Source organism: Chelon labrosus (genome assembly GCF_963514085.1).
Source record: "Chelon labrosus genome assembly, chromosome: 12".
Taxonomy (NCBI): domain Eukaryota; kingdom Metazoa; phylum Chordata; class Actinopteri; order Mugiliformes; family Mugilidae; genus Chelon; species Chelon labrosus.
In genome coordinates this window covers 15,637,481-15,652,520 of record NC_140345.1, presented here as the reverse complement: position 1 = coordinate 15,652,520, position 15,040 = coordinate 15,637,481, and the positions used below count along the sequence as shown (strand labels likewise).

Genomic DNA, 15,040 nt, shown 5'->3' with positions numbered 1-15,040 from the left:
TCTGTCGCTGGCTGCACGCAAACTGTTATCGATCACGGGTAACTCTGACCACCCTCTCCTTTACATAACAGACAGACGACGGAGCACCTTCTCTAAAAGGCTCCGACAACTTTGTCGTCTCAAGGAGTGCTACAGAGCTGGCATCAAGCCACCATAACTCCTCATCTGTGTGTGACAGATGACACTGGATTTATTGTTACTGGACTATGTGTGGTATGCGGAGTGCCTGTAAACTGCTGCTGCAACAGTGAAATTTCACAATTTGTGGTAATAAAGTATCTATCTATCTATCTATCTATCTATCTATCTATCTATCTATCTATCTATCTATCTATCTATCTATCTATCTATCTATCTATCTATCTATCTATCTTCTCATTGTTTGCCCTAGACAGTGTCTCAGTTGCTGATATCAAGCCACTGGTCCTTTAATTCCATTATTGCGGTTCCTTAATTTTGGTTGCTCTTGGATGATGTCTTATTGTCTCACCTGAGTGGACTTCTCTTTGGTTTTTCTGGCCCTCTCAGAGGCAAACATCATTTTAACCAGTAGGTGGCGTAACCACATTGCTAATAGGTCAGTGTAAAGCGTGGTTTCTTCAGGCGTAAAGCTTCAGCTTCTGGATGACAACAGCAAAGTGCGCTTTCTTCAAGAATACTAGGTGCTTTAGTGGAGTTGTTGCTCTCATGTTAATCAAAATCTTGTTTTGCTTTGTTTTCCTGATCACATCATGACGAGCTGAAGCTTCCTCTGGTATTTGTTTCTATCTTCTCTGCCTCAACCTCTGACTGGACTTGAACTCAGGACACCCAGCAGCTCTGGTCCTTGTTATTATTACAGTGACACTGGCTATAGCCTCGCTGTCTAACTTGTATCTGGATCATGTAGGATAGACAAGATGTTCTTTGGAATAATAATGATCATATTAATAATAATACCGCAGAGCAAAGCGTCAGAGGAGAGACTCTCTTCTCTCTCTCCCTCTATTTATCTCTCTCTCTCGCTCTCTCTCTCATCAAAAACCGACACAGGCGCATTCCAGTACGCGCGTAACCGATCTCTCCTGTGCGATGTGAACGCGGTCCTGTACATAAAAAAGAGGACTGACAAGGCATTAGAGGACTTAAAATCTATAGTAGAGCCTTTTTTTATTATTATTTATATTTGTTGTTTGAAAGTGTGCTTTCAAATAGCTGCCATAAAGAAAATGGACAGGTTTCTGTCACGTAGTGGCCAAACAGAGCACCAACAAGAATATGATTTAATTCATTTAATAAGATATATTTCCTTTTAAGACCAGTGAAAAGACAATGGCTTATTTTACCATTACAGGCCACATCGTGGTAAATACGATTAACATGAATTAGATGGAGAAGTAACGAGTTTTATAAAATATTTATATATTTTTTTTTTATGCTTGTTTTATTTTACCTCTCCAACAGTTGGCTTGTCGAGGACGTACTTGGTAAAGGATGCACAATTTTTGTGCATACAGGATCTGGAGATGGGATCGGCTAACGCCGGGGGGAGGAAAACTCCACCCAGCAGACAGGATCCGGGGCAGGCGGAGCGGAGGGCAACTTGCGCCGAAAGGACTTGGGCTGCTTGGACGGGACGCCTGACAAGTCCCGCAGAAAACTCGAGAGGGTGCAAAGTCCAGCCCGAGAGAGTGAGCAGAGATAGGATAGGCTGGAAGTTAATGTGTGGGAGCGTGCCGGGAACTTAATCACATGTGATTTTACAGAAATGCGCCAAAGATGGCGGTGGTAGTAGCGACGGGAGTTTCGAGTGGCTCCGGAGTCCAAAAAAGTGGATTTGTGGAGGTTTTGGTACGGGAGCGGTGGCACAAAGTTTTGGCTAACTTGAACGAGGCGGCGCTCACGTTAAGCTGCGAGGAGAGCGGCGTTAACGACGGCGACGATGTCAACTCCAACGGCGTCACCAACGGATCTTACCTTGACAACAGTAACGCCAACTCCAACAATGGCCCCCAACCTGTGCGCACCGCGTTCACGGACCTCCCGGAGCGAGTGCCCGAGGCGATCGCCAACAGAAAGCGGTGCGTCAAGGTGACCAAGCAAGAAATCGGGGGGCTCGGGATCAGCATCAAAGGAGGGAAGGAGAATAAGATGCCCGTCCTGATAAGTAAAATATTCAAGGGGCTCGCAGCGGACCAGACCAAGGCTCTGTATGTCGGGGACGCCATCCTCTCCGTGAACGGTATGAATCTGCGGGACGTGACCCACGACGAGGCTGTGCAAGCGCTGAAACGGGCTGGGAAAGAGGTGACTCTGGAAGGTAGGCAGACTGTGTGTGAGAGAGAGAATCGCAGAAACTGTAGAGGGGAGAGGAAAATGTCAGGGAACCTCAAACTTTTTCATCCCGCATGTTTCCACTGGTACGATATCCTCTGACTGACCCACACGCGTAGGGCGATAACACATAACTAGACAAGGTCATGCTGTGGCTGGATTTCAGAAATGTTGCAGAAGTTCAGCAAATGTTTAGGAGCAGTTCAAAGACCTCAGGGGAGCTCTGATTATTACTAAGCATGGACACCTCATCCTTCATTGAGAGAAGCAGGTTGGGTCTCCACATGGCTGCCTGTTTAACACACTGCTGTTGGGTGGCTTTGTGCATCTCCTCCTGTAAGTTAGTGGTCCACAGGGCGCACAGCACTGTAGGTTTGCTTTTCTACCTGGCAGCTGATTGCATTCATTAAGTGTCCCTGGTATAAATCACTCCCTGATTAATGAAAAACAGAAGGTCTCCAAACACAGAGGCATTGAAAACCCTCTGCTGCAGGGGTGCGATTTATTTTTCATCAGAGAAAGGGTTGATAAATAACAAGAGCTAAGAAAGAAGAGGTGGATGTGTGTATAGCAGGACCCTATAATACTCAAATTGCTTTACATTAAATTTGTTTGCTTTCATTCATTTCCAAAGTCTCAGGTTGTTGTCGCCATTCAAATATACCCGAGAAGTGACGAGAAGCTTCTTGAAATTACAGCAAGAGAGGAAAAGCCACTTTTTCTATGTGGTGCAACTCTGGTGTTCTTAGGTTTATTTTGCTGGAAACAGGCCACTGATAAAAGGGAACAGTTCATATTTAAGGAAACAGTTATTTTGCAACCAGAGATGTCAGTCATGAAAGATCAAACTCAAATCGTCTCTCCTCCCCTGCCACTTTTCTCGAGGCCGTTATATAATTTTAATAGGCCTTACATTTCCTCAAGTGTGCCGCCGCTATGGTGTTTTACAGTTGTTTTTAGAAGATGAAGATAGGGCTGATGGCTGGCAGATTCCTCTGTGAAGGCTGAACGTAGTTGGCGCCGTTAACAACCATACACATGCACAAACACATGCATGTTCACACTGGAAATCGGGCAAAAGTGCCTAACTTCTGAGTTTTTATCCCTGTTCCTGGGAGGACTCTTGGACCCAAGACAGGAAGAACAAAGTGTCTCTCTCCCACTCCCTCCCTCCGTCACGCATGCACACCACCCCCTCTCATATACACACATGCAAACATGGTGATGATCCTTCCCATGGGGATGCCCTGGCTACGCTGGAGAGGGAAAAGCTGGTCCCAGCTGAAACCTTATCGGGATATGAAAGAGGCCGAGAGGGAATGGAGCAGGGGAGGAGGTAGGGTGAGACAAAGGGGGAGAAATGTGAGCGGGCAGAGCTGAAATGTGAATTTAATGGGGAAAGAGCTGAGAGGGAGCGAGATAAAAACCGAAACAGAAGGAGAGCTAATGAGGGAGGTTAAGAGGCTGATCTAAAACGACTGCGAGGGTTAACTTCCTAATAACAGAGAGACAGTACTGCTACTTCAGTTTAACAGAAATCATTTACTTAAAAATAATTGTTTCCATTTTCGATTGGTTGCTTTGGTCTTTTTTTTTGGGGTTTGAAAAAGTCCCCGGACAGGTAACCAAGCATGAAGGCCTACACATTCACTTCCAGGAATAAAGACTTTAATAGTGATATGTAAAGCTTCGAAAATGAGCTCTACTTCCCTTTTTTTTTTTTTTTTTTTTTTTTATTTCTGAGTGTAAGCCGCCTTCAAAGATTTGAGAGAATCAGGATGTATCACATGAGGGAAGACATCAAGAGGAAAGTTTTGATTCATCTCTTAGGAGAGAGTGGCTGTCTCATGAGAGTGGAGTGTGCCAGTGTGTTTTTTTTTTTTTTTTTTTGATCGTGTCTTTGTGTGTGTGTGTGTGAGAGACAGATTTTGTATGTTTGTAATCTGTGTATTTTACTAAACCCCTGACAAGCGATCTTGGAAACTCATTTGGAAGATGACGGGACGGATTTGGCTGAAACAGACAGCGACTGCTTCCTCCCACCTGACGCAGGCTTTGAGAGGGGGAGCGACTTGACCCAGCGGCTTAAAGTCGGGGTTCAAGCTTCCTCGTCACAGAGCCTCTAGCTATGTTAAAGTGTCCCCCAAGAAACACTCTCTGCTGTTCTGTGCTCAGCATGCAGCCTGACAGGCCACAAGGGAATTTCCTAAGGGGATCAGTCAGAGCTCTGTAGCAGTGTCACAAAGCTCCTCGCTCCATGTTACCTGAAGGACAGGTTATGCGCAAATTTTGTCTTCAGTGACATGCTTGCGGAATTTGTACAGTGTGTGTACAGAAAGTTGCCAATTTAAGGTGAACACTGTTCAGTTGACTGCAGCCTGACATTTGCACCGAAGATTGTTTGCTAATGAGGTCCGCTTGGAACGCTGCCTAATAAGGTCACCTTTAAATCGCAGCTTACAGCAGGTCACCGTAATGAAGGCCACGAAGGTTTTCTGTGTGTTGTTCTCATAAGAGACGCAGTGGAAAAAGCACAGGAAAAAAAAAATCTGAATTCAGCTGCTGTGAGAAATACCAGGACCCTGAAACTAAATTCTGTTATTTGCACGTGACCTGTGCTTCTCCTTCTGCGACATGTCCAAATGTCTGGGAAAAAGGTCAAGTGGGAATGTGAGCACAGGGGGAAAAAGCTGGCTTCTTCCTTTTTTTCTGCTACTCCCAATGCTTGTTACAATCCTGTGGAGGACACAGTTTCTACCGATTGCATGATTCATTATGTCGAGATGAAAACATGCAAACAACGCACAGATCCCGGCAGGAGGTTGGAAGGCAGCGCGATTAAACCCGGAGGGGGCTACGACAGCAAGCTTTTCTTTACACAAACACACCTTATAGACATGGTTGGATGTCATGTCGTATCAGCCAGTTCGTTTAAAGTGTACTGATCCCTTATGCATTGCTGAGGGATTCTTGTAGGGCCTCCACACACAAACACAGGTGTTAATCTACCTCCTCTTCTAATATCAGGCTCCCACAGTGAGCCTGTGAAATAGTCAGGGTGGAAACTTTAGAGATATGACCCCATTACCTGCCAGCAGTCAACAACTGCAACTACTTTTTTTTTGTGCTTGTTACTCTGTTTTGTTTTCTTTCTATTATTTTGTTTTTTTTGTATAATGAGGTTTCGTGTGGTGATGATGGAAACTTCAGTCTCACCGTGTAGGCGTTACCTTTTGTTTCCCTCAGCGTAAAGAGTAAAGATGAAAAGAGATTAGAAGAGTTCCTGTGGAGAGTTGTGTAGTTCAATTCATCTGTGTTTATAAAAAACAGCGTCTGTCGTGTGCATCATGGAAAAAAACGATTTCAAATGTAAGTGACTTATTCATAGCCAGATAAAGAAATGGATGATGCCTGCCTTAAACAAGGAGAGGTCAGATTACATATTTAGGAAATGTGTATGACACTAACTTTGTGACCATTAATCAAAAGAAATGTAGGCTAAATAAAGCCTTCCAAAGTTTTGCTTGCAGTTAATAGGCTAAAAAACAATTTTATTTAAAGTAGTAAAAGTCCTCTTACAGCCTGAGCTGTTGAGAATACACAGATTATTAAAGTCTGAGACCAAGTGTGCTGGAGCCTATGGCCCAAAAACAAAGTTATGAATGTAACTTGGGTTCTGCGAATTCAGCATCGCTGCTAGTGCTCCTGGTGTGTCACCACAGACAACTGACTTGAAATTACGATTAGCTTAATCAGCATCGTGTGAACTCACTTGGACGTTCATTTCAAAAAAATTAATTAACAATCATTCCTGTTTTAGATCTTTGATTACAGATGACACACAGCGTGAAATCCCATGTCCCACTTTGTATAACATTATCAGGTTGACTGGGATGATTTTAAAAGCTTGTCAAATGTAATTGCCAAAAACGTGGCAAGCAAAAATGCTGAAATTCTACATTTTCCTCTTGTGTTTTTTTTTTTTTTTTTTTAAAAGGCTACACAAAAAGACACAACCCACCAGAAATACAGTGGAAGAGGCGGTAGATGGGATAAACAAAGTATTCCTCCATATGTCTCTCAGTGCACGCACACAAGAGTCTGATATTTGTGAGCATCCACATGGAAGCAGAATACAATAAAGAACACCTGCCACACGCCAGCGGGCAGGAAATGAGTCAGTGTCCTGTAAGCTCTCTGGTGGAGCCCTTAACAAGCCGAACCTGTCATCACCTGACATCTGGATGAGTCCGTGTGTGTTTGCATGTGTGTGCAAACGATGTTACTGTCAGCAGTAATGTGTATGTACACAGGCCGACGTGTGTTTTCATGTGTGCTATCAAGTCATCGGCAGTGTAGTCTAGACCAGCGCTACAGTCAATATTGAGTTGGTGTGTGGGTGTGCAAGTGTGTGTGTGTATGAGAGAGAGAGAGAGAGAGAGAGAGAGAGAGTCATTGTGTTTACCAGCTGACTGTTTATGTCATTAGAGGAACTCTCATCTCTTTTGTTACAGCTTGTGGAGTCTGACTCAGAGCAGGTGACGGTGAATATAATAACAGCAACTGTGGCGTTGCACTAGTGATTGTTGTGGCGAAGATAATAGATTGAATCATTCATTCCCCTATTCTCCGAATGTTTATACAGTCAAAACAAAAGCAGTGGCTCATCTGTTTTTTCCTATCGGCTTTGTTTGAAGAAGACAAAAACTCCTTTCCCCTCCGGGTGCAACAATTGTGTTGGTTTAAGCTTTGTTTCCTTGCAGCTGACTATTTAAACGGAACTTTTCTACACAGGAGAAAAAACTCCAGTTTAGTGCTTACATTGAGATTTTAAAACAGATGTCAAAGGGCAACCAAAAGTGACACATAATAAAGTCTGTGTCGTGGTTTCACTGACTTCTGTTGAATCGGTGTCATGGTCGATGAGTCAACGGCCGACTCAAAAAAGTACCATCTGTTCACGCTGTCTGTGGTTGTGGTTTTTTTTAGTCAGCGTGTTGCCATCTTTGGACATAAAGGAAAATGTACGCACGCTTGAGTGAGTGGTGATTAAGTTACTTTGTGTAAACAGTTTTTTGTTACTAGGAAGATCTACCTCAGATACCTCAACAGGCATGTAATGTTATATACGTGCCTATTGAGGTTATGATGCCATGTTTGGACTAACTTCTGTTTTTCTGTTTAAGCTTTTACTTAATGAGCCTAAACAAATGGCAATTCCCATTAAAAAAAAAACAACAAAAAAAAAAACATGCCAGTCCGGATGCCACATGTCCACATTCATGTAAACCAACAAGTTTTTGGATTTTTGTTAAGTGCAGCAAATAGTACAGCTTCATCTTTTGTCACTGATTGCTGCGTTCAAAGGTGGTTCCCCATTTGTTCCAATGAAAACTGATCACTTGGCGAAAGAATGTAGTAAATTAAAATAATTATACAGCTACTCTAGTAATGTATTTCAGATTCTGATCATAGAAAAGCTTTAATTTGGATGTCAGAGAAAAGTACTCACCTTTTGCATTCTTTTCCAAAGACTATGTGTGGGACAAGGATTTTAGTGCAACAAAGTAGAAAGAACTTAAAGGATTGAATGGGGCACCGTTCTTGAATGTAGTTTCCAGTTCTCTTTAAGGGCCGTGACACATCAAAACGATTGTCAGCCGTTTTGCTGGAGTCGGGGTGTTGCACGTATGCGACTCTTGTTCTTGTGGTATGTCCTGCACTGTTGCCACTTGCTGGCAGCTTTACACCTGATTCAGCATGTGTGTCAGTCAAGAAATAGCTCTCTGACTGGCTGATCAGCTTTGAAGAAGAGTGCACGAGAAGATGAAATTAAATAATGAAAGTTTAACAGGCACACACGGAAGGCTTTTCTCGTTTTACATCATCTTTTCGTCTCATCTGAATATACAAATATTTACACGCCGACATTTGTCCATCATTTGCTACTGTAGACTACTGTAAGGGTGAAACATGGTGGGGACTTGCTCCCCATGAAGGGCTCATTCTAAAATACTACACAATATTTCATACTGACAGATGATTATACCCTAATGAATACATGACAGTGAATGCTACATTAAATTACGTTAGATCTTACTCATTGGATATTTAATTATGCATATGATGGTTACGTGAATGAATTTGGACTATAACATATGACAGTTTTACAATTAACCAATGTACAAAGCACAATGATAAGAAATCAAAAGCTTTGTAGACCTACCGCATTTACTGATTGGACAGTCAGTATTTGGTGGAGGGTTTTATTTGGACAAAGACACTTGCTAAACAAGTATCACGTAATACAAAGTTTTGTGATCTGAAACATTTAGGTTATTGTTTAGTGAGATGTCTGTTGAACACACATTGTGGTGAGCAGAGCTCTTGCATTTGCTTCTGCTTTATGGTTTTTGTTTTGCAAACCACCTTTGAGCACTTCTCCTTTCTGTTTTCAGAGATCAGTGCATTTTTATTCAATTGACTAAACTTAGCTGCGTGCAAACTACGGTGAGTCCACATTCTCACAGTCATTTTTATTTTTTTCACAGCCAAATAAAATATGAAGTGTAATACTTAATACAGAAAATTTGTTTAAACCACATTAAAACATGATAAATAATTTATTAAAATGCATGAATCGGTTAAATAAATTAAAATGTATACAGTCGTTTAAATAAGTCATTTAAAACAGTTATTTGGTGGGCAAAATTAAAAAAGTATGCCTTTAAGAAATTTGTGTGACCCCCTTCACCTTTAATAGACTCCCTCGTCACCTTGATGAAGAAGACGAGTCAGCGAGAAAAGGGAGAGAAGCTAACGAGTACAATACATTTACGATTTTGAACACCGAAAAATAATATCTAGGAGATATTAGGAGAAATTCAGTACACGTAATGCACAGCGTTTCTGGTGAGTTTTTTTGTTTAGTTGTTAAACTTCTGCCCGTTTTGTTTCTGCGCGTGAATCGTGATGTAGCATTGTACAGGAAGGCATAAACACAAACGTTTTGGCAGTTAATATATTTTTATCAAAAGAACCGTAATGTGGATGTAGTCTGAGAATATGTTGGCCTTTATTGAGTGTAAAAGACGGAGGTGCGAGTTCAAAGCTGCTGCTCAATCACTCGCTCGCGATGCAGCTGTTGACTAGCGGTTGACAAAGGTTTGACCAATGTACAGTTAACGTTTTTTTTTGTGGTGGCGGTGTGTGAAGAGACGCACACAATCATAAGAAATGAAATGGCGAGCCAACCAACTACTTTTTCTTACTCACTGACTATATAAAAGATGGACGACAGGACATCTCCTCAAAAGTGAAGCCAACGCAAGTAGGGCTCCCCCTGGTGGCTGGCTGCAGTATTCGTCATATGCGCCTCCCCTTCTATGATGCATGTTTAAAAGTCAATTTTTCTTAGAAATTTTGTTTTAGTTATTTGATGCTTTATAAACTGGATGTGTCATCATGTTGACTATCCCGCAGTTTATGCTTCTGTGTTCTGTGATTGGTCCGCTTGGTAGTAGCGTGTTTCTGATTTAGTATTTCTGGCTGCTTCTGCTTCTCCACGATTTTCGAATTGATTGTTTTGGATCAATAAAGAATCGGTAAGGTGAACTGATGAGGTTTGAAGATGCAGACATTTGGATGACTCCTGTTTGGTGAAATTCCGGCAGAATTCAGACGAAATTTTCTGCGAAAGTTTCAGCCGCCATTGTCGAAAGTGAAGCAGGAAGTGGAAAATAAAGCAGGAAGTGGACATTTTGTCCCAGCTCCCGTCTGCTGTCAGTGGCTGGTTATTGAATGATGACTTTTTAGCAAACATAAACTTAATGTTTCTTCTGCTCTACCTGTGAAAAGTGGTGCATATTGAGAGAGTTAATAACTGTTCGACACCGAGTTCAAAGTTCACTGTAATGAATAACTCTACTTTTTCACATTTTAGATTTCGATGCCAAATTCTTCCTGTGAAAAATACCTTCACTTTGAAATACTGAATCTTATAAAATGCCTTGAGGGCGGATTTGTAAAGGCCCTTTGTGCTGCTTTAGTTTCCAGATCCCAGCATGGGAGTCAGAGGGAACTTTCCCTTCTTTTCTACCGCTTTACTTTGGTTTGTTCTCTTTCCAGCTTCCACCTTCTTCATTCTCTCCCACAGGTTTTAATGAGAAGAGGTCATTTTTTCCTTTGGTGTAATTTTTTTCAGCAAATAAAGCATCCCATTTAGAGCATATGGTAGAAAGCCAAATGACTTCAGACATCACTAAGTACTTTTAAAGACCATTAGATAAAAAGGAAGAAACAAAACAGATATAGTAATTAGGTATGATGATACAGGGCAGAGAGTATTTGGGAAGAGGTTTGGGCTGCACAAGCACACGTGTTGAGCAGTTCAGCTGAACAAATGTGTGTATATAACATCGCCAATGTTACAGACATCATTGAAATCCATCAGCTGTTAAAACAACAAGCGCCAACACTTCAGAAGCAGCTGAACAACTACAGTGATGCATTTAGGCATCTGAATCATGACTTCTATAACGGCAAGCGGTTTCTAAATTAAGCAGTGAATGGAAATAACAATAGAAAATATTTAGGTAAGCTTGTATCTCAGCTTTTGACAAGCCACAAAAAATTAAATGAAGCAGATGGGGGAGGACAGCCTCTCATTTGGAATTTTTGGTTTGACTTATGTCACAACAAACAAGCTCACAACCTTGTTTCAAATTAAGTCTCAAGTAGCGTGATCCCTTTCCATGTTCCTCTTGTGCTATTGAGGTTATTGTGCAGATCTGGCCGCATTGGCGCTGTAATGAAATAGAAACAAGACCCAGGGGAATGCACACACATGTACGCACTTCTAGAGTAATGATTGCATGGACTGCACCCCATTTATTTTCCCTCCTCTGGAAACACTTACAGCCTTGTTTCTGGGCACTGTGATACTGGTCAAAGAGTTTACATTTCCTTCTGCCAGACTGTAAATGTTAGCTGAAAACAAATCATCCACTAAGCATTGTATTTTTTATAATAGCTGTTTTTCATTTATTTTCCGTTTAGTCAGTTCACATAGTGCTGTAAATGATTACTCTAAGCGTCAGCTTCATGTCTATGTAATTGCAATTTCCACTTTCAAACTTAGTATATTCGAAGATTCGCATTGCAGAGGGCTTTGCTAGATATGTGTTAATGAAAAGGAGAAAAGATAACTGAGCCTTTTTTGACTTATTTCTTGTCGTCTTACCAACATCAGAAGGTAGGAAATCACATAAGCAGACTATACTGATCCACCACAGTTCTTGTGGTTTCCACTTGGTAGTTCTATACGTGCTTTAGCTCAGACGTGCAGTTTCATTTTAGAAGAGGAGTGTTTTAGCGGCTGAGTAGTGCATAAGTTATTCTAGAGAAATGCTTAGATTCTGTATCTTGATGAAATGATGCAGTGCACACAATGGTCCTTAAAAAAACAGATGAAGTATTGAAGATCAGGGTCAAAGATAGGACGACAAGCTTACACACACTTTATGAATCTAAGGTTTTTGCTCATGTTCTTCTGCGGCCTTGTCATGCTTGCAGCAAAAGGTGTTTTACTTACATCAGAAATCTTGATTTTCCTTACTAAATTAACGTCTTCACACTTTAGTTCCATATGCACATCTCTTAACAAACAAAACCAGACATGGTTATAGTGTAATATAAGCATCCAACTGCAGCAGACTCGGTCTATCCAGTGCACTGACTTTACTTGTATTATGATGCATTTTAACAAGTCTATCAGTCGTTTTTTAGTCCTTTAATCTGGCTGTGTGGGTTATTCTGCTGTGCAGTTGCATCACGTCGTTGCCGTGGGTCCATTGAGGACACTGTCACATCACCCTTGTCTCCTCCTCCGTGTTATGTGTCAGCCTGTCATCTCTCGTCTACAGGTTGGCGGTAAGGCTTGTTACACCGTCCCATAGCTCGCTTTAAAGCTTATACCGAAAATAGTTCACATGCTGGATTGCAGATGCCACCAGCCATATGCCAATTATATGCGTCTGTACAGTGGGATATGCCAATTAAACATCCGGGCCATACCAAGGATTCAGAACATTCACTACATAGAAGGCATACAGAGCACCTACTTTGTCTCTCCTTCTCTATTCCCGTCTTTCACTCAGACATGTGTCCTGTCCCTCTTTTCTTCTCCTCTTCTCAAAGCCCGGGGCATGAGGAATTTAAACTAGTTATCAAGCCTCCAGTGATGCACAGTTTGGTTTTTAACAGTAAAGCTTCCTGCTTGGCAGGTCACTCAGGTGTTCCAGCGGCATCAGCTGTGAAGGTCCTATCAGTGAATACTGGGGGCTGTAGGGTGAGTCTGCAGACTGCCCTGATTGGATGCGGGGACGTGTTGTGAATTATCATTACGTTTTAACAAATTAACTTAGAGGTGCACAGCTATGTGAGTCTGTTTTGGCTATTGGCATGGTGGCATTTGTTGTTATCATTTGAAAATGGCAGCAGAGAGGGCCAACTGTGACGGCTCATTGTGATAATAACTGTGGAAGTTAGTCTTCACTGAGGTTTCTGTGCTGCCTGTGCAGACAACAGGTTTATTTACCTACACTTCAACAGTAGCATAGCAAGTTGTACACAGTTTTGAAGATTATTCCTTGGGGCATTTGTCTGTATTAGACAGCTGACACTGAAGAGGCAGATACGGCGGGGAATGACATGTAACATGCAGCACCTTGTCCTTGGCAGGAATCGATCTATCAAACACAACCATATGAAATTAAAAATGTCTTAACTTCTGTTGCTGTAGAAGGAAATTAACTACTGGCAAAACATCAGCAGCACCCACAGATAAGCGTATTTCACTTTTAATCCGTTAATGCACAGCAGCAGGCATACAGTGACGCGTTTCAGCCTTTGGCTTTCTTGAGCATTTCTGATGACTTTTTTTTTGTCTTCTCCAGTAGCTTTTGGCTGAGCCCCCATTATAGAAGATGTTGAAACTCCAGCACACCAGATCTTTTGTTTAAGAAGTTTCCATAGTGTACCCGCGCACACCCTCCTGGGGCCCTTGCACCAAAGTTCAACCATCATTAATGCACAGAGCTATTGCTGAGAAGAATCTCTCTGCTCCTCCCCGTGCCTTTCTGAAATACTTAACTAAATGGCTCAGCTTTATCATAATTGAACTGTTTTCATTTTGCCTGTGCTTTTATACACATGCGGTGTCCCCACATCCTTCCTCTCACTTGTGACAGAGACAGCCTACCCTCAAAACAGCAAGTTACAGTTTACCTATTACTACTGAAAGACACATGTATTTTACATTAAGAGCTGGCAACAAGGTCAAACACTGTTCTCAGACTAATTGTTCTCTTTCTAAATCAGAATGTGTAGTGTGTGGGGAAAAAAAGGAACAAGCGTGAGTGTCAGTACTCTTTGTCTTTCATTTACATTTTTTGGAATCTACTGTACATAAAAATATTGTGAGCCACAATTAATTGGAGGCTTCATACCTTTAAGTTTTGCCACTTAATGTGTTTAGACTAACTCCCCTCAAAAGTGTCTTCAGTTCAAATATCAAAATGTGCTTCTTTTGTGTCCTATATTCTGAAAATCCATGTCTTCCTTTCTTCTACAGTCAAGTACATGCGCGAAGCCACTCCGTATGTCAAAAAGGGCTCCCCAGTATCAGAGATCGGATGGGAGACCCCCCCTCCTGAGTCTCCTCGCCTCGGCAGCTCTCCCATTACCTCCTCATTTGACCCTCTGAGCCCACCTACCCAGCCGTCCCTATCTCTGTATGGCGACAGGAGGTGCATACCTCTGAAGATGTGTTATGTAACCCGAGCCATGACCATACCAGACCCAGATAACAGGTACTGAAGGCACACACACAATTAATTGTTGAGCTACTTTTTCCCCTCTCTCTTACATTTTACTTCTGCACTCAGCTTGTTATTTTTTGCTTTTTAATCACAGATTAGCAAGTAGCTCCCCTGAGAACTACATACCTTCAGGGCTTTTGTTTCTGTTCGCATTTGCTTTGCCAGGAACAACACTGAAATTATGTATTGGCCAAATGGCGGTTGGTTTAGCAGAGTCACTTAGTTTTGCATAGCATACAACAACTTACCACAACAAGCTCAGTAAGCCTGGACTTCACTGTTTCAATGTTGTTTTCATTAAGACATATTGTTTGCATGGATAACATTTCTCATTTAAGTGTCGGTTGGCAGTGCTGCATGCCTTTATTCCACCAATCAGTGTACACTAAGGTCTAGACCAGTCACACTTACATCACTGAAGGTTGTTTCTTTGCAGGGGAAGTACTTACCCTGAAGCAGGAGCTAAAAAGTCGATAAAACTGAGTGGTAACAATTGTGTTGTTCTCAGTTCCTGCAGCGTGGGCACTGAAAAGTGGGTCCAACGGTTTTAGAACTAGGAAAAAGTTCTACGGTCCAAAAGCACCTTAAGTTAAGAGTGAGAAAAGTATGTCATGTGAGTGTAGTCTAAACTAGCTCACAGGCTCTGTCTCATTCTTGTCATTGGCAAGTGTTGTGTGTGTGAACTCTGAAACAGCCAAGATATGGTTACTTTAATTAACTGAAGGTTAACCAGTTCTCCTCTGCTCCTTCATTGTGACAGAGAGTGGAGAGAAATGTCTGTACTCGGGTCTGCACTTCTTCCTGGATCGTGAAGGGATTACACATAAGTGTTTTCTCAGACTCTTTGA

At 41.9% G+C, this 15,040-nt stretch overlaps 1 protein-coding gene across 1 annotated transcript in view; it reads left to right on the top strand.

Moving 5' to 3' along the window:
• Window positions 1–1,599: 1,599 nt before the first annotated feature.
• The window catches only part of sntb1 (syntrophin, basic 1), a 30,214-nt gene continuing 16,773 nt past the window's right edge, over window positions 1,600–15,040 (top strand). The window contains exons 1-2 of the mRNA XM_084556364.1: window positions 1,600–2,299; window positions 13,946–14,183. Of these exons, the coding sequence (XP_084412490.1) occupies window positions 1,759–2,299; window positions 13,946–14,183 (779 nt within the window). The 5' untranslated portion in view covers window positions 1,600–1,758. The remainder of the gene's footprint in view (window positions 2,300–13,945; window positions 14,184–15,040) is intronic.